The 24506-nt window shown below is 38.7% G+C and overlaps 1 protein-coding gene and 1 long non-coding RNA gene across 10 annotated transcripts in view; one reads left to right on the top strand and one right to left on the bottom strand.

Moving 5' to 3' along the window:
- Positions 1-24500, top strand: part of LOC117573652 (putative uncharacterized protein DDB_G0277255) — a 29127-nt gene extending 4627 nt beyond the window's left edge. Inside the window, exons 1-8 of one of the 6 annotated variants that reach the window (XR_007955502.1) lie at positions 1261-1436; positions 14862-15746; positions 17607-17759; positions 18637-18777; positions 18863-18977; positions 19551-19747; positions 20951-21396; positions 22310-22446. Coding sequence is in view for 3 of the 6 variants with exons in the window: in XM_052008199.1 (XP_051864159.1) it covers positions 15017-15746; positions 17607-17759; positions 18637-18777; positions 18863-18977; positions 19551-19747; positions 22310-22572 (1599 nt within the window). In the remaining 3 variants the exon portion in view is untranslated. Of the gene's footprint in view, positions 1-1260; positions 1437-14861; positions 15747-17606; positions 17760-18636; positions 18778-18862; positions 18978-19550; positions 19748-20950; positions 21397-22309 lie in introns of those variants that run through there. The other 5 variants (XR_007955503.1, XR_007955501.1, XM_052008200.1 and 2 more) reach the window with 5 other exon arrangements.
- On the bottom strand, positions 18331-22229 carry LOC117573655 (uncharacterized). Of its 4 annotated transcripts, XR_007955504.1 has the most exons (4): positions 22087-22229; positions 21807-21996; positions 18592-18918; positions 18331-18522 (listed from the first exon to the last, which is right to left on the bottom strand). It is a non-coding gene; the product is annotated as an uncharacterized LOC117573655 (long non-coding RNA). The 4 variants fall into 4 exon arrangements; XR_007955505.1 differs by lacking the exons at positions 18331-18522; positions 18592-18918 and adding an exon at positions 19861-19927; XR_007955506.1 differs by lacking the exons at positions 18331-18522; positions 18592-18918 and adding an exon at positions 19861-19920.
- Positions 24501-24506: the final 6 nt, after the last annotated feature.

The following is a 24506-nucleotide window of genomic DNA, read 5'->3' as shown; positions in this document are numbered from 1 at the left end:
ATGAAATTTATTGGGTCCGAGGAGACTCCTTCTGGAATTTCCTGCGGGCACAAAGTTATAATGATCCAACTCAATGTGAAAATAAATAGAAATTAAACAAAAAGTGTTTGCATATTCTACACAAATTAAATGTTGTTCATAATTCAATTACAATTAAAAAGTTTACCAAAAAACGTTTGAAATAAATGATTCAACAGAAATGAATAGAAATTAAACAGAAACTTTGGTAGACTGCGTCTTAAGTAAAGAGAGCAAAAAAAAGGATGCCAGCAAAAACATTTGCTTACTAATGAAAAGTTTTGCACTTAATTTGAGTATTTGTTTACTATCTTTATGTGCATCTCCTTCATATAAATGTGTGTGTGTTGATGATGCCTGTTAATAAACATTTATGTCAACTGTATGTGTGTGTGTGTTTGTTTGTTTAGCAAATGAGTTTTAGTCGTGCAAATAAATGGCATCAAATCGTGAAATTCTATGTGTGTATGTTGACTATTAGTTAGGCGCATTAATTAACTTAGAGCTGAATGCAAAACGTTGGTAAATATTTAACGCACATTGTTCAGCTCGATGCTGAAGTAATGTGTGTTGGTTGTTGCTTGTTGTTGTGTTGAGTCTGCAAAAAGGTCAGTTAACCCAATGCTGGTCTGGCTAATCAAATACCGAGTACAAGCACAATTCAGCCTGACGCTCGCCCCGAGTACGTCATATATTATGGATGTGGCAAATGCGAACTTTCAACTCCCTGCCGCAGGCGCTAAAGGGGAGAAGAGGAACAGAAGCAGAGCTGAATGTGCTGGCCGCAAATGTTGAGCATAGCAAATGACATTTGTGCCACATCACGCTCAAAGTTTAACAAACACTGGCAAACCAGGCCCAATTCTCAGTCCTTAAATCCTGGCCAGCTGTCGCCTCAGAGGTTGCCCCAGCCCCCCAAAGCGCGCCCGGCAATGCATGCGAAATTGAGTAAGACAAAAAACCAAAAAAAAAAAACAGAAAACAAGAAGAAACGGTTCCTTTTAACCAAGTCGATGGTCGATGTAAATAGTGGCGCTCTGTTTTCGGTTTCGGAATATCCACTTCCACACAGCGAAGCCGAAGGTGGCGCGGAAAAGTGTGTCACCTGCAAGGACCCAATGCGCATGTCCTGTGTGCTCTCGCTCTCAAGCTCTTTGCTGGTGAAATACATTTCAGTTTCAACAACGTTTCGTGCCTTGCGACTTGCGACTTCACAAGTTGATTTAGCGGACACAGAACGCAGTCAGACGTTGCAGCGCGTGGTCGTGCCAAACGAAAAAACTTAAACCAAATTTAAAAACGAGCGAACGAACAAGGAGTACTACAAAACAAGCAACAACCAATCAACAGCAACAGCAACAAGAATAACAACATAACTAGAACAAAGTTACAACAGCAGCCAGGCGAGCGAGAAAATTGTGAGCAATTTGTATTTGTAATTTCTGTATATTTTACGTACTAAACGCGCGCGATTTTCCAACTCTGTGTGTGAGTGTGAACTTTATATTTGTGTGTGTGTGCTCCACTCTGTGTGAGTGTTTGTTTGAGTGAGTGAAGTCAGCCAGAAGCGAACAAAAATATACGCTCAAAGCGAAGCGTGCAAAAGTTTTGTCTGTTGATTTTTTCGCCAAAGCAAAAAAAAAGAAAAGAAAATGCAAAAAAATATGAAAGAAAACACTTAAAGTTAAACAGAAAAGCTAAAGCCCAGCGGCTGGCCAAGAGGAAGGAAAAAAGTATGTAGAACAAACAAAACAAAGAACAAATCGGGCAATGTTTAAACAGCAGCAACAAGAGAGTGACTTTGCTGGGCGTGCATAAATGAATCAAAATGAAAATCAATGCCTTTTGCTAAATATGCGATACGTATACGTGATGTGGTGTGTGGTGTGCTGCGTGTGTGTGTGTGTGTGCACGAAAGGTAGCAAAGAGAAGCAATGCGAAGCGAAGCCAAGCGAAGCAGCACAGCGAGCTAAATTCAAATAATAATAAAGGGAATTCTCACGTGACGCATAAAGCCAAGAACACACTCACACACACACTCACACACACAAACTACTGCTGCAAAAGCAGGCCGCAAAGCTCAACTTAATGCCACCTGGCTCACACACACACATATACAGAGAGAATATGCACATGCTACATTTCAGCTACTTTCATAGCTGAGCTGATTATGATATGCGCTGCATACTTTTAGGGGCAGCACAAAAAAATGACAAAACTCGCTGCCGCCGCATTTGTTGCTGCCATTTTGCATACACGGAATATAATGAACTGTACTGTGTGTCTGTGTGAATGTGTTTTGTTGTTGTATTTGTGTACCGTGTTTTGGTTTTAATAATTTAGCGCACTCAGTACTAAATGACGCGTTTAAAGTATGAAACGGCAGGCGAAAAAATATATATGTATATTGTATATGCCATTTAATGCCGCTACACTCTGCGTCTCTGTGTGTGTGTGTGTGTGTGTGAGTTGGAGTGTGCTGGTCTGCAATAACAACCCCAGGCAGGCAACAAAAAAAAAAAACAGAAAATAAGGCACACTAACACACTTTTGGGGCCAGAAACTCTGTTACTGAGGACTACGTCATCCTAGCCAGAAAGCAGAAAGCAGGCAGAAAGCCTGGAGCTGCCTTTGGCAACGTCGTCACATTTGCGCATTTACAATCACATCGCGTGGCATAGGCCTGGCCTCCATACACACAAGCACACACACTTCTCTATGTGAGTGTGTGTTAGTGTGTGTGGCATGTGGAGTTATACGAACTCGCCTCGAGCGCTTGGATCGATTTGGGATAGACATTGCGGCAGCTGCTGCAGTCGAGTTCTACACAGTTACAATTTTTGTTTGCTGCTGTGTGTGCAACACGAAATCTGCAAGGAGCAAGGCGACAAGACTCGTCAGCAAATCGAATTTAGTCTAAATATATATACATATATTCGTTATTGACATTTTCATATGTGTGGCCCCAGAAGCGAAGCGTAAAGGGAATTTTGCCAGCGGCATTTTGTGGCTGGTGCGGATGCTCTTTGATTGCCCTGCCAAGTGTTGCAGTAAATTTCGACATTATCAAAAATGCTCGACCCTTGACCTTAGCCCAGCGGCAACTGAATATACGAGTAAGAGGCCTTTATGCTTTGTATTACTACTCCAACGGTTTCGATTGCCATTTCGATTTCCTGCTCGTCGCCAACTGCAAAATCATTTGCCATCAAATCGCATGTCGCTTCCTTTTATTTCTTCGTATATATAATATATAACTTTTACACTCTCATACATTTGAATGTGTTTGTGTGTGTGTGTGTGTGTATGCAAAGCCTTGTCGCAAAGTTTGCGTTTATAATTTATATTACTTGTTCGGTTCGTTTCGTTTCGTTTCCATTGTTTTTTTTTTGCTGCGCTTGGCCTTGCCTCGCATCTGTATCTGAGTGTGTCTGAGTGTATCTTTAAGTATGCCCACTGGCATTTACCGCTTTTGGCGGCTCCAGGGACAGATTCTCTAGGCTCTTTTATGACTATTAAAATATGCATTTAAATATATCTTCTGTTCTACTAAGCCTGAGTTGTGTATATGTGAGAGTGTGTGTGTGAAAAGTTACTTTACTTTCGTATTCATGTGTGGAAAATTGAAATTGTGTGGTTATTTACTGTACGTCTTGGCGTTGATTGCCGTTACGCCCCATTGCCTGGTACATGACTATAATAATGATTACCATTTTATAGCGCTGCCAAGATAAATTGTCGTTCTGCCGCCGGCCGACACCAAGTCTGAGTTCATTTTTCAATCCTTTACCCAAAAAGTTATTCTCAATTGCTTTTCTTTCAGACTGCAGCTCGTGAGAAAATTTGCCGAAGGGGGGAAACAAGCTCAGAGCGGAGTTGAAAACTTTCTTGAATGTTATGATAAAATATTTAACAATAACCATAGTGAAGAAATATATTGGTTAATGTTAATCTTTTGCTGTTGAATCATTTTATAATGCCAGCTAGTTTTTAAGTTTTTAAAGTCAGTTTATTCTATTTTATTTTCATTTAATTTTAGTTGAATATATTGTATTAGAGAAGAGCTGAAAACTTTCTTGAATGCTACGATAAAATATTTAACTTTAACCACAGTGAAGAAATATATTTTTTAATGTTATTCTTTTGCTGTTGAAACATTCTAAGATTCAAGCCACAATTTGAGTTTTTAAAGTCAGTTTATTATATTCTCATTTCTTTTGATTTTAGTTGAACTTATTGGAGAAATGTTAGAAAAGTTTTTAAAGAAATAGAAATTTCTAAAGTATAACTTATTAAGGAAAGTTGTTTAAGCATATTTTGTTTCTTTTCATATAAAAGATATATTCTTTTGATAGAGAATGGTATTGAAGCTTTTTGGTCTAATCATTCGTTATGCTTTTTATGGTTGAAGTTTTAATAAGAATCAAATTTATTCACAAGATAACTTCTGCAGTTTAGTTCTTTCTAGAAAATTCTCAAGTATAATCGACATAAATTTGTTTTTTTAATCTCTTCTATATCTTGCCTATATCTTAATCTATTCTTATGTTACTTAAAGCTCTTTTCTTTCAATTATTAGTTGTATACTTTTTGATTACAATTTTAATAAGAATGAAATAACTTCTGCAGTTTTATTTTTTCTAGAAAGCTCTGAAATATCATCAACAGAAATCTTTTTTCTAATGAACTATCTTGCTTAATTTTTGTATACTTATTTATTCGATATAAGACGTTGTGCTTTAACGGAAGCACCTGTTCTCTTTAAAACTTTTAACTCAAAAAAGTTTCACATCTCAAATATAAAATTCTGTACCGCAATTTTATTTGCTTTTTGGTTTGCAAGTTCGCTCACATTTCTCACTTTGATAAGCTCGTAATTAGATTCTGACTAATTGTCAGCATGTGTAATTTTGCATACATCTTCCGTACAGAAGGAGGAGCTCAACAGCAAAGCAAGCTACTTATCTCTTGCTCCTATTGTGTGTTTAACTGGAGACTGAGCACGGAAGGACTTAAAGTGTCAACGCATAGAGGGCGTTGCTCCAGTTCCAGTTGTTGGGCTTCTGTTTTGGCTAATTGCTGTAATTAATTTACCTGAGCTGACTCGGTGAATTGTCTCATTCTCATTCAGGTTGTGTTGCCACAGCGCAGCATGTTTCTGTGGTCCTTTAAGTGGTTGTGTATGTGTGCGAATGTGTGTGTGTGTGGCGGGCTTTAAGCCAATCCAGTTTAGTGGTTGACCCATTTTGCTGATGGCACAAAACCACTTGAACTCTGCAGCTGTTCTTATTATGCACCACAGATGGGGTGCTATATAGACTAGCGTATTATATAGTATGGTTATGAGTGTGTTTGCTGCACGTGTCGCATATTAAAGGACTCGAGTTGCAGCCAGGAATATACGCGACCATCTATCTAGCTTTTATTTGAGTTTCTACTCTATTATTTATAGGCCTGTTATCTGCTGTGAAAGTTGCAAAGTGTTTTATGCGCAATTAAAATGACAAAGTGTTTGTCGCTTCGCCATCGCATTGCAACTACGTGTGTTATGGATTAACGGACAAATGCATTAGCGCTTTAAGACAAGTTTTGCTGCAGCTAAAAGTGTTTTTATACCCGCTACCCATAGGGTAGAAGGGTATTATAACTTTGTGCAGACAGGAAATGTATGTAACAGGTAGAAGGAGGCATCTCCGACCCTATAAAGTATATATATTCTTGATCAGCGTCAACAGCCGAGACGATCTAGCCTTGTCCGTCTGTCCGTCCGTCCGTCCGTCAGTATAAAACACTGGATCTCAGAGACTATACGAGATAGAGCTATAATTTATTTTCGACAGCATTTGTTATGTTTGCACGCAGATCAAGTTTGTTTCAAATTTTTTCCACGCCCCCTTCCGCCCCCGAAAATCAAAAAATAACATGCGTAATTTTAAAGCTAGAGCTGCGAATTTTTGTGTATACAATATTGACTATAGTATTTATGTTATGAGTCCTGAAAATTTGATTGCGATTAGATAAAAATTCTGGAAGGTATTAAAGAAATACTTTTGTATGGGCAAAAACGCCTACTTACTAGGGGTCTTACTTGCTTTGGCATATTTTGAATGTGGTACTATATCGATATACTAAATATATATATATATTTTCGGTATATTTTGAAAAACAAACTGCAATATTTTGCTTTTGCGGGTATCTCACAGTCGAGCACACTCCACTGTAGCTTTCTAACTTGTTTTTTTTTTTCTGTGTTTTGCATAATGTTCTCGATTCTCTGGCACGTGCTACCTAACCGCCTTCACTTGCAGTCGAATCGAGTCGAAGCTTACATGTTTGCACTCTACGTACGTTTTATGCCATTTCTAAACGCAGTCACATCCGGATTCACATCCGACGCCAGCTGCCTCCCACAATTCCATGAGTTTATCTGTATGCTTGTGCTTGTGTGTTGATTTAAAGCCTGGCCATTCAGCCTGGCAAAGTGCAATGTGAATGGGCGTGAAGCGTGCAAACTTTAATGGATTTGTCGATTCTTTATGGGGGAAATTGAATTTAAATTTGCCTCGGATAAACAGTGGAGCTTATCAGTTTATCAGGCATCATCCCATCAAGCATAAATGTGACCTTTACATAAATTCAAACACTGCGATGATTTACGGGGATGATTTATTCGTTGACCCTTTTCTTTGCTTTTACAATTGTATTTGTTGACATATTCAACTTAATCGCAATAACTCAGAAAAAGCTGCCACGCCTCGTTGCGTGCATTATAACGTTATTAACAGTGCTGACATCAACGGCTTCTACTTGACTGCATCGACAACCACTGAGGCCACTGAGGCGTATGCGTAATGCACCTGGTAGAAACTAACATACATATATAAAATATGAAACGAATGGGAAAAAAAAATGTCAAGCGAAAAGGCAAAAGTTAAAGGCAACAAACCAATGGCAAAATCACGTTTTATTTATTCACTGTCAGACGAAAAGGTTAAATGTTGCACATCGAATGCCATTTTACCAATCAAATGTGTAACCGTTGCCGCATCCGTTTTCGCCATCCTTTTTGGGGTGTTTCGGAAACGGAAATGCACAACAGCAACAGCAACAGCATAAACGACAAAGGCGATGGCGATGGCGTTCGCGACGGTAAAAAACTGACTGAGCCATGGACATGCATCCGCTTTTTGAATGCCCAGCCAAGTCAACTCTGCAAATCTTCCAGAGTTGTCAGGCTTCGGGGTTCTTTATTTTTTGGGTGCTGGCTAATTGGCCATTGGCCATGTGCTTGGCTGCTGCTGTGTGAAATGGTGACTGTTTTTTTTTTTTTGAGGGTTTAACCTGGAACTCAATGTTGCCATTTGCCGTAATGCAAAGAACCGTTGCTTGCCACGCCATGTGTCGTGATTTCTCATTTTTCTTTCGTTTTCATTTGCGGTGCGTTGTTACTGAATCGTCTTACTCACGCCCCTCTTAAGGCTGAATCCCTTGCTGCAGCGACGCCTACAACAACTCGTGTACAACTCACGCCATATCCGCTTCGCCGTTGTTATTGTTATGCTTGTCCTCAGTTGTGTAGCCAGCCAGTTTTGTTGATGTTTGCTCGTTCGCTTCCCGACAATGCCAAAAGCGGCAATACTTTTTATTGTATTTTCGCATTTTTCCACCAGTTTATTTATTGCCCTTCACGTGGCCAGGGCGACGGCAACAGCAACAGCAACAACTGTAACCGTTGCCGAAAAGTTCACAAAGCGCAACATTGGCTCCGCTCACGACACAAATTGTGGCAAGCAGCCTAAAGTAACAACAGCTACAACGACTAACCGGGGAAAACCAACAACTGGCCCACATAGCCCTCTGTTTTGTATAACAATCATAATTCATTATATGGCATGCTAATTGCATGCCTCGCATTTCCACTTAGCAACCTCCCAATGCTGCCTCCTGCCTCCTTCCTCTGTCATTGTAGTTTTCAGCAGGATTTGAACATGAAATGCGAGGCTAAATTAATTCATAATAAGCCAAAAGAAATCCTTATATACATAGCGTAAAATATCGCTCTGTATTTGCAAGCTACTTACTTTGGGCATCGCCATTAGTCCAATTAAACAACATGCGATATATAATTGAGTTTTAATATATAAACAAACGCACTAACACCAACGCACTCTTACAAACACACACATTTCATTTCATATGCATATAGCATATATGGGAAAATATATGTCGAGAGCGTTGTGTGTTTGTTAACTGTGTAAACGATATACAAACTCAAAAACTTTACTCAAAAAAACAATTAAGCGCTGCACTGTGGAGACTGCTCGACTTTTAAGTACGCTGTAGACAAAAGTTTAAAGAGCGATGTGTCTATGTATATAAAGTTTAAACATAACTGCAGCATGATTATTAATTTACTTATTCAACCAAAGTGTGGTAAGATTAGGAATGATTGATGAGCTAAGTATTAAGAATAGACAGAAAAGCTTAACGAGAGTTTCTATATTTAGATTGCTGCTAAGTAGACTAAACACCAAGCAAAAGTTCATCAACAAAATTTCAAATAGATGATAGAAATTATTTCAGGAAGAAAAAAATATGAAAAAGATTAAGAAGTAATTATTAATTGTATTGGAAATAACGCCTACTGAAAAGGGTTTTTAGTTGCTATGGCTGACAATATGGTATATTTTGTACTCTAAGGTATATTATGAATGTAGAACTTTATATGTATACCACAAATAGACTTCAGTTTATTTTAATATCGGCATCAGATATCTCGCTGTCTTACTTTTCATAATTTTATTTATGTTATATCAATTGGTTGGAATAATAGAAAATAACTATGTTATAAAACTTAACAATTTTTTTCATTCTTTTAGCTTAGTAAATTAATTTACTTTTATTTGTTGTAATTGAACTAAATTTGTATATTGCTCTTAATGTTATTTAAATTGTATGGTATAAAAAGTTCAGTCTTGTATTTGAAGTATGTTTTATTTACAAACTATCAGAAGAGTTTCAAGTTTTTAAAATCTAATAACAAAGAATTAAAGACTTTTTAAAATGAGTTTTTATCCTTTCAACAATTGTAGCTCAACTGTTATTAGTCACAGTAGTAAATGAGTTTACTTGCAGCAGATCAGCAATGAAAGATATAGAACAACCAATTAAACAAGAACATATTCTCGTAATTTGTGTTTCTTGCTCTCTAGGCGAGATTTTAAAGATTTAATCATTGAGAACGTAGCATCGTTGCCAAAATGCCATTACGCCCATTCATTTAATTTTCATTAAAGGAAAAATGCCAGCAAAATTATCCTTACATTGCTAATTCACTTGGCCAAGTTTTTCGCTTTGACATTTAGTTTTCTTGGTCAAGAGTTTGGCCAATCTGCGTTGCGCTCTACTTTTGTGCAGCCACTGAACTTTTGTGTTCATTAGCTGCCATTCAGCGTTGGCCTCAATGAAAATTGTTGCCGAGTTGTTGTTGCTCCCACCCCTCACTTAAATCTGCACCCACTCTATTGGCCACATATAATTACTAGTTTCGAGTATAGTTTATTTAGTTTGACATGCATTTTTGATTAGTTTATTGACAATTTATAGAGCACCATCCAAGTGTCTCCCAATTGGCCAATAATTTGCACTGAATGCGTCTGTCAGACAAACTGCATTATGGCAACGCTTTGCTCTGGGCCACAATACTGAATCCCTCCGCTCTCTGGCTCAAATTGTAGGCCTTCAGGGCCATGTCTATTGCATTCCGTGGGACGCATTTCTGGTGCTTAATGCCAAGCAATTTGTTCAACGCCTCGTATAAATCTTGTGCGCATTGTTTGGCACTGCTAGTCAGGATTTCTTTGCAGTTATTCACAGACACACACATACACACATTCATATGCAGCCATACTACCATATAGAAGAGAACCATAAAGCCTTTTGCATAGCCTAAACGAAGGGCCCTTAAGATATGCGAATGAACTGCTGGCACGCTGGCTTTCTACTGGGGTGTTAGTTAGGGTAGATTCAGCGTTCAGATTACTTACATCAGCAATCAATAAAGTATAGGACAAACACATGTGCACAGCTATACGGAATTTAGTTCTGGCTCTTGGCCAAAGTGCGTTTTACCAGCGCACACTGGTGCAACATGCTATGAAATTGGCAACGAAAAAATATATTGTATTTTGGTATTTTTTATATAATTATTAATTACTATTATTTATTATTAGTAATTAGTATTCATTATTTACTTTTTTTATAATTAATATATATATATATATATTATTTACAATTTAGTATGTATTATTTAGTATTTTTTACTTACTTGGTAAGAATTAACTAGCTAGTATTTATTATTTAGTATTTAATATAAAGTATTTACTATTTACTGTTTTGCATTTAATGTTAAATATTTAGTGTTTGCTAATAAGTATTTAATATTTATTACTTATTGTTTTCTATTTAATCTTTAGTATTTATTATTAAGTATTTACCATTCAGTATTTAATGATTCGTATTAAATCTTTAGTATTTATTATTTAGTATTTTTAGTATTTAAAATTAAGTATTTGTTATTTAATATCTTAAATTTGGAATTTACTATTTAGTATTTAATATTTGGGATTTATTATTTAGTATAAACAATTTAGTATTTCATATTTTTAATTTACTATTTAGTATTTATCATTCAGTATTTATTGTTATGATTTTAGTATTTACTGTTTTTATTTTATTATTAGTACTATATTTTAGTTTAGCCGCTGGCTTATTTATTGAGCAGCATTTGTAATTGGCATACTAAAATCTAAATACTGCCTTAAAAATACAAAATTAATTGCTATAATTATTTTGTTGCACGCCACTGTGGCGCAAGTCCAAAGCTGCCGCTTCGCTTGGATTTGTGTGGGGCACGTTGTTTGTCTATGGCAGTTGTGGTATTGTTTTTGTTCTTGTTGTAGTTGTTGTCGTTGCTGTTGTGCCTCTGTAGGCGACAACATACACATGCATGAACACAACACACACAGACACTCGCATAGAACACACACGCACATAGATGCTCAGATGTAAGACACTGCCATTGTTTGCAGAATTTATTGCACGAATTTCTGAATTGGCTCTTTGGCCTGGTATGTGGTTTTATTATACCCTGTAGCCATTAATATTGCATGGAATGGGTATAATAAAAACTGAAGTTGGCATCATTGGCGCTATAAAGCAAACTATGTAACTGATCAACATAAAGAGTAAAGTGCATCTCAAGCGAAAGTTATTGATTAAACGCAGTTGAAAGTGTTTTAAGTGCGAAATTCTGTTTGGTTTACAAACTCTAGGATAACTTCACGCCCTTTATACTCGACTAATGTTTATTTATAGCTTTCCTTATACAATTCTTTGTCCTCGCTGAATGAATATCAACGCACAGCCGAAAGACTGAGCGATGCTATTTGTTCCACTGACTGAATAGTTTGTACAAAACGACGACGGGATGTTTGAAGCATGGAAAAATAGGTGAAAAGCGGTTCTGTGTGTATCTCTGTTGTTCAGCAAACTGATTGGCATCGTGCATCTTTCGTGCTCTCCTTTGTGAATACACAGAGAGACATGGCCTTGGGGTCGCTCCTATGGCGCCTAAAACAATAGCAGGGCAATAAGTATTAATTGGAACGACCTGAGCCTCATTACCATTAGAATTGGCAGATGTTTTCGTTTTATGCTTATGTCGTGTTAATTAGCATAAACATTTTTCCGGGTTATAATTTAGCCCTCCCCCACCAAAAAAAAAGGCACAAAATACTCGAGGTGCATGTTGCGTATACGTAATGTGTGACAATGCGAGCACATTTCTTCTCATTCATTTTGCGACAGCATACTACGATATTGTTATTGTGTGTAATTTGCTCACAGGATGCCTTCGTTTCATGTGTCAAGCGATTGTCTCATCATCGTGGGGGCTTCTGTGCAACCATATATTAATATTGCGTATACGCCGCATTTGACATTTATTTATTACACTCGCATTTAATGCCGTCACATAAATTTATGGAAAACCCGAAAACAATTTGTGTGCCCCAACATGCACGAATGCGACACATGGAAGACATGCAACACGTTTCCTGCTCATCATTTTTGGGTTGCGTGAGTCGCGTTTTATGAGCTCGGAGCAGATCTCGCAATTGGATGCTTATAGCTTATAAATATGCTGGCCTGACCAGCATAACTGTAAATTCCTTGTATGCTTATGCGTCAGACGCATAAATTAATTGCGGATTTACACTGTCTCACGCTGGGGAATTTAGCTTAGCCGGATCTCTTGAGTGCGCCACGCCACATTTATTACCGAAATAAACACCCAGAGCCAAAACCAAAGCCAAAGCCTATTTGCTGCCATACAAACGAACGAGTGTTCAAATCCAGACAAAACCCTCAACTGGGGAAAACGAGTAAAGTTTATATTTAGATGCTGACAGTATATTTATAGAAACTTAATGGCATCACGTGAAGACGCAAAATTATCTTTCGAGTCAGGTAACTACGTGCAACCGTTGAGACAAATGCGTATTTAAACGAAGGGCTTTCGTTTAGTAGAAGTTTTTTGAGTAAACGGTATTAAAGAGTGGATGATGTGAAAAGTAAAAGGGCGACGTTTGAGTGACGTATTCAGTCACATTGAAAGATCTGCTTGTATGCAAATAAGTGAGCACTGACATGTGGCAGGCAAATGTCGTCCGTTATTCGCGTCAGCCCCATGCAGCTTACACACACTTTGAATACATACTATTGCCGTTGCCGTTGCAGTTGCATACATGCATACGCTGTGTTGTGGCATGTGGAAATGTTGCAACATTCATGGCTTATACAGAATATTCACGCCACATGCGTTGTTGCATGTTCAGATGTATGATTTATTTATCCGGCTTTGGCTCAAATAACACGACGCCATAAGTCGCCCAAATCGTGTAGAAGCCTGCACACACTGCCGCAACAATTAAGCAGAATAACTGACACGAGATGAAAAAGCATTAAATTAAATGCAAAAATAATAATTAAATGCACAATACGATTGTTGTGTGCTCAGGTATTTGTGTGTTGCATGAGAAACACAAGCACAGGTATTCGTGCGCCTGAAACTATGCAATGCAATATTTGCTTGCAATATGCCGGACTGCAATTCAACGTGTGCAAGCGAAAGGATATTTTGATTAAAAATGCTTTTAAGACATACATATGTATATAATATTTCAATAAAAACAAGTAAGAAAACTATGTACAGTGTGCTAATAAAAGCAAAATTTATTGCAATGATGCTATATTTTTTGAATTTCATTCGTACGCTTTGCAACTAAATATATGCAGCCATTTTCATGATGAAATTTAAAAACGTTTTATGCAAGTTTAACAAGCAATGAACAATGATTAAATGCAAAGCTGAAATCAGGCAACACCGTACGTTCTTTAATGAAAATTTATAGCTCTTATTAAATTTCAAAAACATAAGAAAGCTATTCTTAACTATGATTAAAATCATGGAATATTTAACATCAATATGCAGGACAATTTAATGTGTGAAAAGACTTTTATTAAAAATGTATTAAGATTTTAAATAAATTTGCACGAAAAATAAAGCTGTTGTTAATAATGATTGAATACACAGGTATTTGTGTTGCATGTGCAAACATTTATGGTTGCGCCTGAAACTATGCAACGAAATATTTGGTTGCAACCTGCCGCAATGCAAGCCAGCAGCACTTTTATTGTTGGAATTAAAAAAAAAACTTTTATGAAAATTAAACGAGCACAAAAAGCCATACTTAACAATGATTAAATGCATCTGGAAACACATGGCAAATATTTGGTTGGCAGAGGCTGCAGCTCTTTAATTGATGGAATTTTAAAACTTTTATTAAAAGTGATGATCAACTATGGAAACACATGGAAGTTGCTGAAGCTAAAGCACTTTAATTGATGAAATTTTAAAACTTTCAGTAAAGTTCAAAAACTGAAGAAATCTCTTCTTAGCAATGATGAAATCTGTCATTCAAAAATTTGTATGGCAAGTGCAGAAAATTGTGTGGCAATTCTTTTAGAAATGAAATTTTGGAACTTTAAATAAATTTCATCAAGAAAATAAAGCTATTCTGAACTATGATTAAAAGCGTGCAAGCTGCTGCACTTTAAACTAAAAGCGGGGATTTTAATGGACGATTACGACTGTTATAAAATTGAAACAATAAAATAAAGCCAAAGTTAAAGACTGCACAAAAGTGCCCCTGAAACGTTTAAAGAGCAGTATAGCAAAACAATTATAAATACTTGTTCGTGGCAGAGTAACATGAACACAAACACATGTAATGTCACATATGTTATTCTCAACAGTGTGTGAGTGTGACCTTAATCCAATTAGCTGGTCCGGACCGAGGAGGCATTGGCAGCTTTGTGCTGTGGCCCCACACACAGATGATTCCCCAATTTACTGTCAGTCAATTTAATTTCGTGCCAGGCGGTCCAAGTCAGTTTGACAGTTTCGGTTGGACAGTTAGTGTGTGTAAAGCGAGAAGAGAGAGCGGGAAAGAAAGTGAGAATTTGGCAGCTAGAATGGAGAATGGTAGTTGGGCAGAGTGCAGGACTTGGTTTCAATTTCATTGGTTTGGCTGGTGCCCATTTGCTGGGCACTTTTGGAAATTGTTTGAAGGTCGGTTTGAAATTTCACACGCAGTTAAGTGATTAGCCCTGCTTGCTTGCTACTGCCCAAGGGGGCAACAACTTGGCTCGTTTTGTCGTTTATTGTTGTTTATTCTTTGTTGCTGGAAATCAAAACAAAACGCTTCAATTTCTCTTTGCAGTTTTCGTGTTGCGACACCAGCGTTGACCAGAGAGATCTACGTTTCCATGTGAAGTGGCAATCAAAAGAGGGCAAAGGCAATAGAACAAACGAGAGCGCTCAAATTGAACGGCTTGAAAGCAGCATGGATGAGGAGCACGACGACGATCGAATAATATGAGATTAGATGGGGCTTTAGAGCCCCGTCACGGTGCTGCAACGCTGCAGGGCCGCTTTATTGGCGTTGCCAAGTATCGGCGCGAGACGCGTGTAAAATGTGAGCAACAGCAGCAACAATGCGCTGATGAAGACGACGAAGCAGCAGCAGCAGCAGCCGCAGCAGTATCAACAGCAGCAGAAGCAGCAGCAGCATCATCAGCAGCAGCAGCCACAATAGCAGCTAAAGACGCCAACAATAATAGCAGCAACAATAACAACAACAACAATCAAAACAACAACTACGACAGCAACAACTATAATAATAACAACAAGAGCAGCGAGAGCAACAATTGCCGCTGGGAGGCGTCAGAGCAACAAGCTCAACACTTGTCGCCCAGCCAGGCGCCAAGCATAATAATAGCAACACAAACAAACAACAAAGCAAACTTGCACTTAAGGATTAAGGGCGTCGCAACGACCGCAACAGCAACAACAACAACTGCCGCGTCCCTAAAAATGCGTGAGGAGCAATCGTTAATGCTAATGGACCGCCGGACTGAGGTCGATGGTGTTGGTGTTGGTAGCAGCAACAACAACAACATGGGGCGACTTCAAACATACGTCCTGTGCCTGATTTCCGTTTTCGCACTGCTGCCACGGCTGCCAGTGGTGCTGGCCGATGACGGTGACAATTTCTTTGCCGTTAATAGCTTCAGCGTGGGACCGGAGACGACAACACCCGAGTTTGGTAAGTTAACACCACGGGGCATGGCCTCACCGTAACTTATGTTAGTTATCGTGTGTCGTGTGTTGTGTGTCGTGTGTGGCATGCCATGTTGTCGTCGCAAACCGCTAATCAAATATGTACAACAATGACGTCATCATGTTGCACTATTGTTGCATAATCATGCTAAAGCAAGCACAATGCTTGCTGTCTAACCACAAAAGCCACACTCAAAATGTGTGCTTGCCACAAATAAATGTGCTTACTATTTCACAAAAATTTCCAATTCGTTGAGCTGCACTTTTAAGATACTACACAACACAACAGCGAAGCAAAGTTTCCAATTATAACAATTATAAATGTTGAACGGTCTAGCCTTAAATGACAGACCATCAGTTTTGAGGCATTAAAAATGAGTTGAGTTGAGTTGAGGCTGCTGTTGCCCGCATAGAACCCTTCCTTCGCTTGGTAAACAAACTGCCACGTTGGGTAATCTCTTTTTGAAATGGGTATTAAAGGGGCAACAATACAACTGGGCTGCCTGCCTGGTTGCTTGGGTTGCCTTTTGGGTCATAGAGAGCAGACCCCTTGTTGGTCGTCGTTGTCTCTCTTGTTGGTCCCCCACTTTGTCAACACTTTCAGAGAATTTGCTCGCCACAGCTACAGCCACAGTCACAGCCAGAAAAACCGATGCAATGCGGCAGCAGCAGCAGTTGCTTCTCTTTTTTAGCTGCATTTTATGGAGGGCTCTATTCATAGCAGTCACTGCATTTAAAAATAAACCACAAGCAAATAGACTTGCACCCTTCTCTCGCTCGCACACACACTTCACATGTATGCACAAGTGTTTGTGTTCGTGTGTGTGTGTGTGTGCGTGTATTTGTCTGCTAGAAAATGGCGCATCCTTTTTGCAAAGCGCAGCCATTTTGTTTTGTCTTTGCGCTTCCGTTGGCTTAAATGCGAGGCCGGCGCACATCCTTTTCCGCTCCTTTCCTGCTCGCTGCTATCGTCAGCGTCATCGTCATCGTCATCATCAACAGCAACAGCAACAGCAGCAACACATAGACGCGGCTGCCATCAACGTTGGTTGCGCTTGGTAATTATGTCGGAGTATCAACAAAATTAGTGGAGCAAACGCGGCATATGCTGCGATATTAATGCCAGCGTTAACCCCTGGTTGCCGTTGAGATTTTGCATACATTGTTGGCCGCCAGTTCCGGCCAAAGTTACTCCCAAGTGCTTAATTAAGATGTGAACTCAACTCAACTCAACTCGGCTCACTTTACATGCCACTGGCATGTTCTTCTGTGTGTAACTGAGTGTGAGACTCGGTGAGTGTGTGTGCGTGTGTGTGTGTGCGTCTACGGCGTCTGTTTTCATTTCATTCAAACTTAATGAAGGATTCCACCCACAAGTCTGCCAAGTGCCCTGCCATGTGGTATGTGCTGAACCATTGAAGTGCCTCTCACTCGAGTCGCACTCCGGCCCCTTGAGCACCTGCGTGGGCTAGCGCCAAAACATTTCGGCATACACAGGTACACACACATACACATACAGACGCTGACGTATACATACGCACTCGTAGTCATACTCATGCTGGTACTTAACTGGCTGACAAGCGAACTGAGCGAACAGAGAGTGAGAGATTTATACATGAATTTACATTTTAATCTGCCACTAAGCCGCTTGGGATTCAAATACTTTTCACTTTTTGCAGGCTTTCTTTTATTTATACATTGTGTGTATACGTATATATTGGGGATTGAAAGTTTTGATGCGGTTTCGTTATAAATTTGACACCAGGGATTAGTCAAGAGGAACATGTGTTATGTTAACCTTTACTTTACCTATTTCACCTTTTTTTCTTCACTTTTTTCATCATAGATTATGCCAGTCGCGGCCAGAAGAAGTTTGGTGACAAGTGCGAGAATACGTTGGAGTGCGGTTTTCCCGGTTCAATATGTGATCCCAAGAAAAAGTCGTGTCAGTGCACCGAGGATCTGCATGTCACCAATCACATTGATAAATGTGGCAAGGGTAAGCGTTAACAGCAACAACAACAACAAGTACAACAAACAGGCTCAACCTTGCTTGTCAGTCTGCCAAGTTTTCATTAAAAGAAATGCATTGCCAGCAAACAAATCCCCCAAAGCTCAACGTTGATTACATCGCGCGGCAAATTAAAAATCAAAAAGAACAGAAAAAAAGAGGAAAAAACAGCTGAAAGAAAGTCAAGTCGAAATGATTTGGCAGCGGGCGGGCGACACTTGGCACAAAAAATTATAATTTATATTCCCCCACTGTTGGAATGCGCATTTAATATTGTAAATTAAAATTTAATTATGGCGATTATGGTCCCCACCACGTAAACATTAAGCTCAGTGCATTGGCTGATTGATAAATTTATGGGCTGGGGATTTTGCATTTAGCATTTTGTTGGTTAATGACTCACATCACAGTGAACTTGGCACCCAAATTGAACTGCTTATCAAACACCAATTATAAATACGAAATAGAGTCTAGGGATTGGGAATTTGAAATTTGTAGAATTTGGATCAAGCTATAATTACAAGCTGAATGCTTATAAATAGCTGTACCCAATAAATGCGTAAAATTCATCCGACATTTACACACATGCCATAATATTAAAAATACAATTATTTATGTAGTGTGTGGGTGTCATTCGTTGACCTCATTGTGCGCCTATAGTTTGACCAATAAAAATATTTGTCTGTCTGCCATTGCCATTGGGTCGACCCCATTTCGGACACTCGTAAAACAAGTAAAACTTGTCCACGTGCTGAAACAATAAAGAATGTGTGTACGAGTATGTGTAATTCAATTGTGCGAATCGTGGTCAACAATTTACTTATAGTATTTTTCCCCTCTTATCTCCTATCTTTCCCGTCTTTAGCGTCTGCTGTTAACGAATCCTGTTTCTTCAACGAGCAATGTGAAGCGGTTTACTTTCAGACGGAATGCCGAGACGGACGTTGCATTTGTCGGTTCGAGATGTCGCCCATCTGGGGCAAGGATGGCTCCGTCGAGTGCAAAGGTCGGTGTGGACACCCAAACACACACACACACACGCAGTTAATGTTTGCTTAACGGAGAAGTAATGGAAAGTGTTTTGCTTGCAGGGCGCCAGGATAAGCGAGGACCCGAGACATACATTGATCCGGCCATGATTGGCGTGCTGGTAGGAATGGCATTGATGTTTATTATTATTTGTGTCGTCCTGCGATTGTTTAGCCAGTGAGTAAATTGCAATGCAAACATTTTCACACAACACCCAACGTAAAGAAAAAAAACTGCAAAAAGACACCCTGTAAAAATCACGCACTTTACAAGTCAAAGTTAGATAGAACTAAGCGAAAGGAAACTAAACATTCTGAAGGGTATAGAGTTCCGAGCAGCATAATCAAGCAACACTTGAAATGTTGCCTGTCATGAGTGGGGCAAACCTAATTGGGTCAATGGGCTGTGCTGATGATGCTTTGCCGTCGTCATGCCGTCAGGAGCGAAGAGCGAAGGCCCAAGGACAGCTTCATTATGTTATGTGCAAAGAGCATGCTGTGGGCGTAGTCATGGTTATGTTGATGATAAATAATTTCATCAGCAATTAATTTCAGTCAAATGAACAAAATTTTTGCATTAATTGGCATTAAACGAAACTAACGGCAACGACATTGCCAGCCACGTCTTCCACACACATCTTCGTCCACTTCAATCTCATTCCACGCTCCAGCTTTTTGGCACACGTCATCATCATCATCTGACATTTGCTGAACATCTCCGCTAATCGAGCACTTTTGTACTTCTTTGCAGGGCACGCTGGCGTGAGAATCGTACCATCTTTAATACGCCCAATCCACGCCTCATGAACGTCTCGCTGTTGCGCGACAGCAAGCTGCTCCATGGCCAGGAGCGTCGTGGCTCACGGATGTCTGTGCGGGCTCCATCGAGGCAGCCAAGCATGGCCTCATTGCGGCCCCATTCACCGAATCCGTCGCTAGGTAAGACAGGTTTGTATTCCATTCTACAACACGGCACCGTCTGCAGTACCAGTGCGTATACGTATTATTTTTGGCTTTCGTTTCTTTTTTCGATTCGTTTTCGATTTGTGTCTTGTCGTTGATTTTTGTTTTTATTTTAGTTTGATTTGTGCAAATTTTGTTTGACAACTTGCAGAACTTTTCTGTCAACTTGCAAAGCAAAAAAAAAAAAAAAAATAAGAAAAAAAACGTAAACGCAATCAATCAATCAAACTAACTATCAATCAATCAAACAGTCGCTCAATCAGTCAGTCAGTCACTTAACAACGAACCAAACATTAAGAAAACGAGCCCCTATTCAAATGTTCGGAAGTGTTCGAAACAACTTGAACTTGAATCTTATCTTTAAAGATACTCCAAATATCGATTATATCTCATGTTTGATTGACACTGATGATAAGCTAAAAATAAAAGTAAAAGTGCACGCTTTCTTATTTATAGCCCTCAACGAAAAGTTGCCAGATCATATACTATATATAAGTACAGACAGAGTGTGTGATATATGGTGTTTTTCCTTAGATATGCCAATTATATATTAGTAGTATTAGCTGCGCAACCAGATAAGTGTGTAAAGAGAAATGAACGCTTCATTTGTGGAGGCGTGACATGGCGCTATTTATGAACTGGATTGAATAAATGGAGAATACGTGTTTATAGATTTCTTTAGAGAGTTGAAGTGCCCTTGAGGGGAAAATTACGGCTCGGCGTGTGGCCAAGAATTTCAATTATAAGTAGCAGCAGCAATATGAGTACTCGAGGTTTACCCAATCAAGTGGATCGCATTGTGTTCACAAGAAAAATAAAAAATAAAAAACGGCAAAATGATTTCAACTGGTTTGCGGGGCTCAATCAACGTGATTGACGCTTTAAGAACCGTTAAGTTTAGAACGTTGGCCATTTGCTGTTGAGTTGTTGACGAAGACGATAATGATGATGATGATGATTTTGTTGTTATCTAGCTAAGGCCCAGCGGACAGTTGTTGCCAATTACCTTTGTGTGGTCGTCGTGCTTTCATTTTGTTGTTGTTTGAGTTTTGTGTCGCGATGCCAAACAATAAACATTTCCTTTTAGCTCGCTTCCCTCGAAACTCTATGTGTCTCTCTCTTTCTCTTCTGCCACACTCAAACACACCCACACACACTCACTCACTACGTAATGTACTACAATAAAAGGTCGCATGATACGCTCGAAGAGCAACACGCGCTCCAGCGACTCCCGTGTCAGCGATGTGTCGAACTGTTCGCGTCTGCTGGAGCATCCAAGCGCCGCCAATCAGTATAATGTTGTTCATAGCCATTTCTTGCCCTACGTGCCAACAACAGCAGCTACAGCTACAGCAGCAACCACAGTGGTCCACAATACAACAACAGCAACAGCAACAAATGCTGCCACAGCTACCACAACGCCAACGCCATCGCCAACGCCAGGTTCATCCATCACCGTAACGACCACATACGTATCCTCGCCGGGCACAGCACCAGCCTGTGGCATGGCTGCCAATTCGGGTGCAAATAAGTTTTAGTAGGCCAATGAATTCCAAACAAACAAAAAACAAAAAGAAAGTACAGATCCTGATCCTGATCCTGATCCACAAGTCCACAAGGCATAGGTCCACGAGGTAGGCAGCTGCTCGTCTCTCAGTTGTTATCGTAGTAGTTGTTTTTTTCCCGAACAAATTGTTGAATGTGCTGTCTAGCTATTGTGATGCCCAGTGTCCTGTATTTTATTAAGAATAATCGTAGTTGCTGTCGTTGTTATTATTGTACCAAACTTGTATGCTGGAGACAGTTGCGGTTATCTTCTACATAAGTAACTAGTAACTAGCTCCTAAATTGTATGTTCCAACACACACAAATACACTCAACATAGAACACTGAATACCCTGTACTAAGTAGGAATACAGCTACAGACTTAGTGCTTAGACTTAGTCTGCCTGTCTACTGGCCCTATATATAGTACAAAAAAACATACTACTTCTATACATACAAGTACCAACTACATTCACACTATGTACTTAGAGATACTTACTTCAAAACTGGATTATACGAAACTGTCATTATACTCGAACACTTTCTAAACATCTATAGTTTTTCCTTTTTTACTTAGCAGTGCCTCATTCTCTTATGATTTCCATTTCGATTTTTGTTTCGGTTTCCGTTTCCATTTTCCTTAGTTTCGTTTCTGTCGCACGCAGCTTTCCTCAGTTTTGTAAGTTAGCCTGGGTATCAAGTAGAGATATAAATACCTTATATGATTATGGCTCAATTATCAGTTTATAGTATTCGAGTATTAGTAGCATTTTATCTACCATGTTACTATGTAGTCTTGTGCTATTTCCGATGCAAACACGAATGGCGTTCGGCTATCTCAGGCAGCGTCTCAGATAGCCGAAATGTCCTTTCAACCGGTGCGTAAGCAAACCGGCATCACTCAAAATTTGTTGTTGTTTTGTGCTCGTTTCAAAAGATTGTTTTGTTTGACTTTGTGATTTTTAACTCTCTGTCTGTGTGTGTGTGTTCTCCACAAAATAGGTTCGCAGTCGGAGTCGCGTGGCAGTGCCAGCAATGCCTCAGCCGCCTCGGTGCGTTCGAATCGCAGCAACTCGGTGGCACCGGGCAAGGTGTCCAGCGGTGGTGGTCATCATGAGCGGCATGGCTCCTCGCATCGTCAGCACCATTCGCATGCCCAGCAGCAATTGCAATCGCCGCAGGAGGAGGCCCTGATTACGAACATAACAACAAACCCCGTGGCCGAAAGCGTAACCGTTGAAATTATCGAACCGGGACACAAGTGAGAGAGAGAGTTTGCTGAACGCAGAGACAGAACGAGAGAGCGGCGATGAAGTAAATAACAATTTATACAATAATAACAACCGTAAGAAGAACAAGAACAAGAACAATGAAAATGATGATGGAAAGAAAAGAAAACCATAAAACTAAAGTAACAGAAAAACACTCAGAAAACGAGTCAACAAATCGTCGATATCGTCGTTTAATATGCACGCGATAATAAGGCTCACTATTCGGGCCAATGCCATTGTTAGACCCTTTTTTAAAGACATTTTTTGCAATTAATGGACAAATTGTTGGATACCCAGTATAAAGCGTATTACAAAACTTTTTGCAGAACCACACGACAACAATGCTAATTAATTACTTGCATAACGATATATTTAAATAAATATATAAATATATATATAGATAAACACACATATATAGCGAGCAATGCATATATTGATCGGATATATGCAACTACACCGTAAAAAAAATGTTCGAAAAAAAACCTTGCATAACAAATTCATACTACTCTTTTTTTCAAACCAAAAAAAATCAACAAAATAACAAATTAAAAAGACAAAAATATTACAAATAACAAAAAAAAAAAAAAAAACAAAAACAAAGATCATTTAAATAAATAAATTTACAAATTTATATAAATATTGTACGCAAAATAGAGAAAGCTTTATGAATTAACAGCAACAACAACACCCAAGTAAATCAAATTTCGTAGCAAAGAAATGAACAATAATTGAAATGAAAATTAACCAATGTAGGCATGATTTCAAAAGTAGTGAATTGAGTTTAGATTTTGTTTTCATTTGTTTTGTGTTTGATAATACTACTTAAGGAAAAGCGATAATCATTGCCAAAAACAACAAAAAAAAACAAGAACAAAACAATTAGGACACATAGCAAAACAAGCAAAAAAAAAGCTGATTATGTACAATGTACATACGCACAACGCCTTATCTTATCTAACTTACAAAAAAACACACAAAAATAACAGGAAGCAGCTCCTCCCATTGAATATCTCTATAGTGCGAGTTCCGGCCACGCCTATATATTAACAACAACAAATGCTGCTGTAGTCCCCATATGGATAATTATTATTCTTATAGCCAATGAACAACACAGAAAATGCAATTGCAAATGCAAGAAAATATTATGAACCTCGGGACCATATTTTATAATCAAAATATGCGTTTCAGAAAAATGTAAACGAAGCACGCACGTTTAGTTCCCACAAAAACATTTTTCAAATATACTCGTATAATGAAAAACCAAAAAAAAACAATAACAATACTTTTAACTATTGGTTAATGCTGGCTGAACTAAAGTTTAGGGAACACTGAGAACAAAATGAAAAAAAGATGAAAAAGAAAAAAAAGCTAGCACAATGCACCCACAAGTGCCGTAGTTCGGGTAGTTAGTTAAAATCTAACTACCTCTCTAAATATACGAGTAGCTTCTAATAATCTAAATTGACTTCCAAAACCACATATGAATCTTGAGTTCTTATTGTGCTACGTTTTTCGTTACAAATAATTACACATTTCATTTCCAAATTCCCAACCCAACCTTAGTCAATAATGTTCTCCTTCAGCACTGGGCGGACCAATAATAGGGGAAGATTCTTCGTGCGTCGAGTGCTGAGACAACATTCATTGCTTTAAGTGTAAGAGGGGATTCCGTTAGGTTTTCAGTTCAAATTCATAGTACTTAAAGTCTATCGAGTATAATAAGGAATTTTTTGATTTTACAGCAAAGCCCCACAAACAACCAAAACAAAAAAAAAAAACTCTCATTTGCTTTTGTGCTCAATCAAAGAAGCTTAACTGTGAGAATAACAAAGTGAATACAAAACGTGTTTATAAAAACCTTAAATACTAAATACAAAACACAAAAAAAAACCTAAACATGGCCTACAAAATGGCAAGTACAATTTAGT

Source organism: Drosophila albomicans, chromosome 2R (assembly GCF_009650485.2).
Source record: "Drosophila albomicans strain 15112-1751.03 chromosome 2R, ASM965048v2, whole genome shotgun sequence".
NCBI lineage: Eukaryota > Metazoa > Arthropoda > Insecta > Diptera > Drosophilidae > Drosophila > Drosophila albomicans.
The sequence above is the reverse complement of the archived record's forward strand: the minus strand, read 5'-3'. Positions and strand labels throughout refer to the sequence as shown.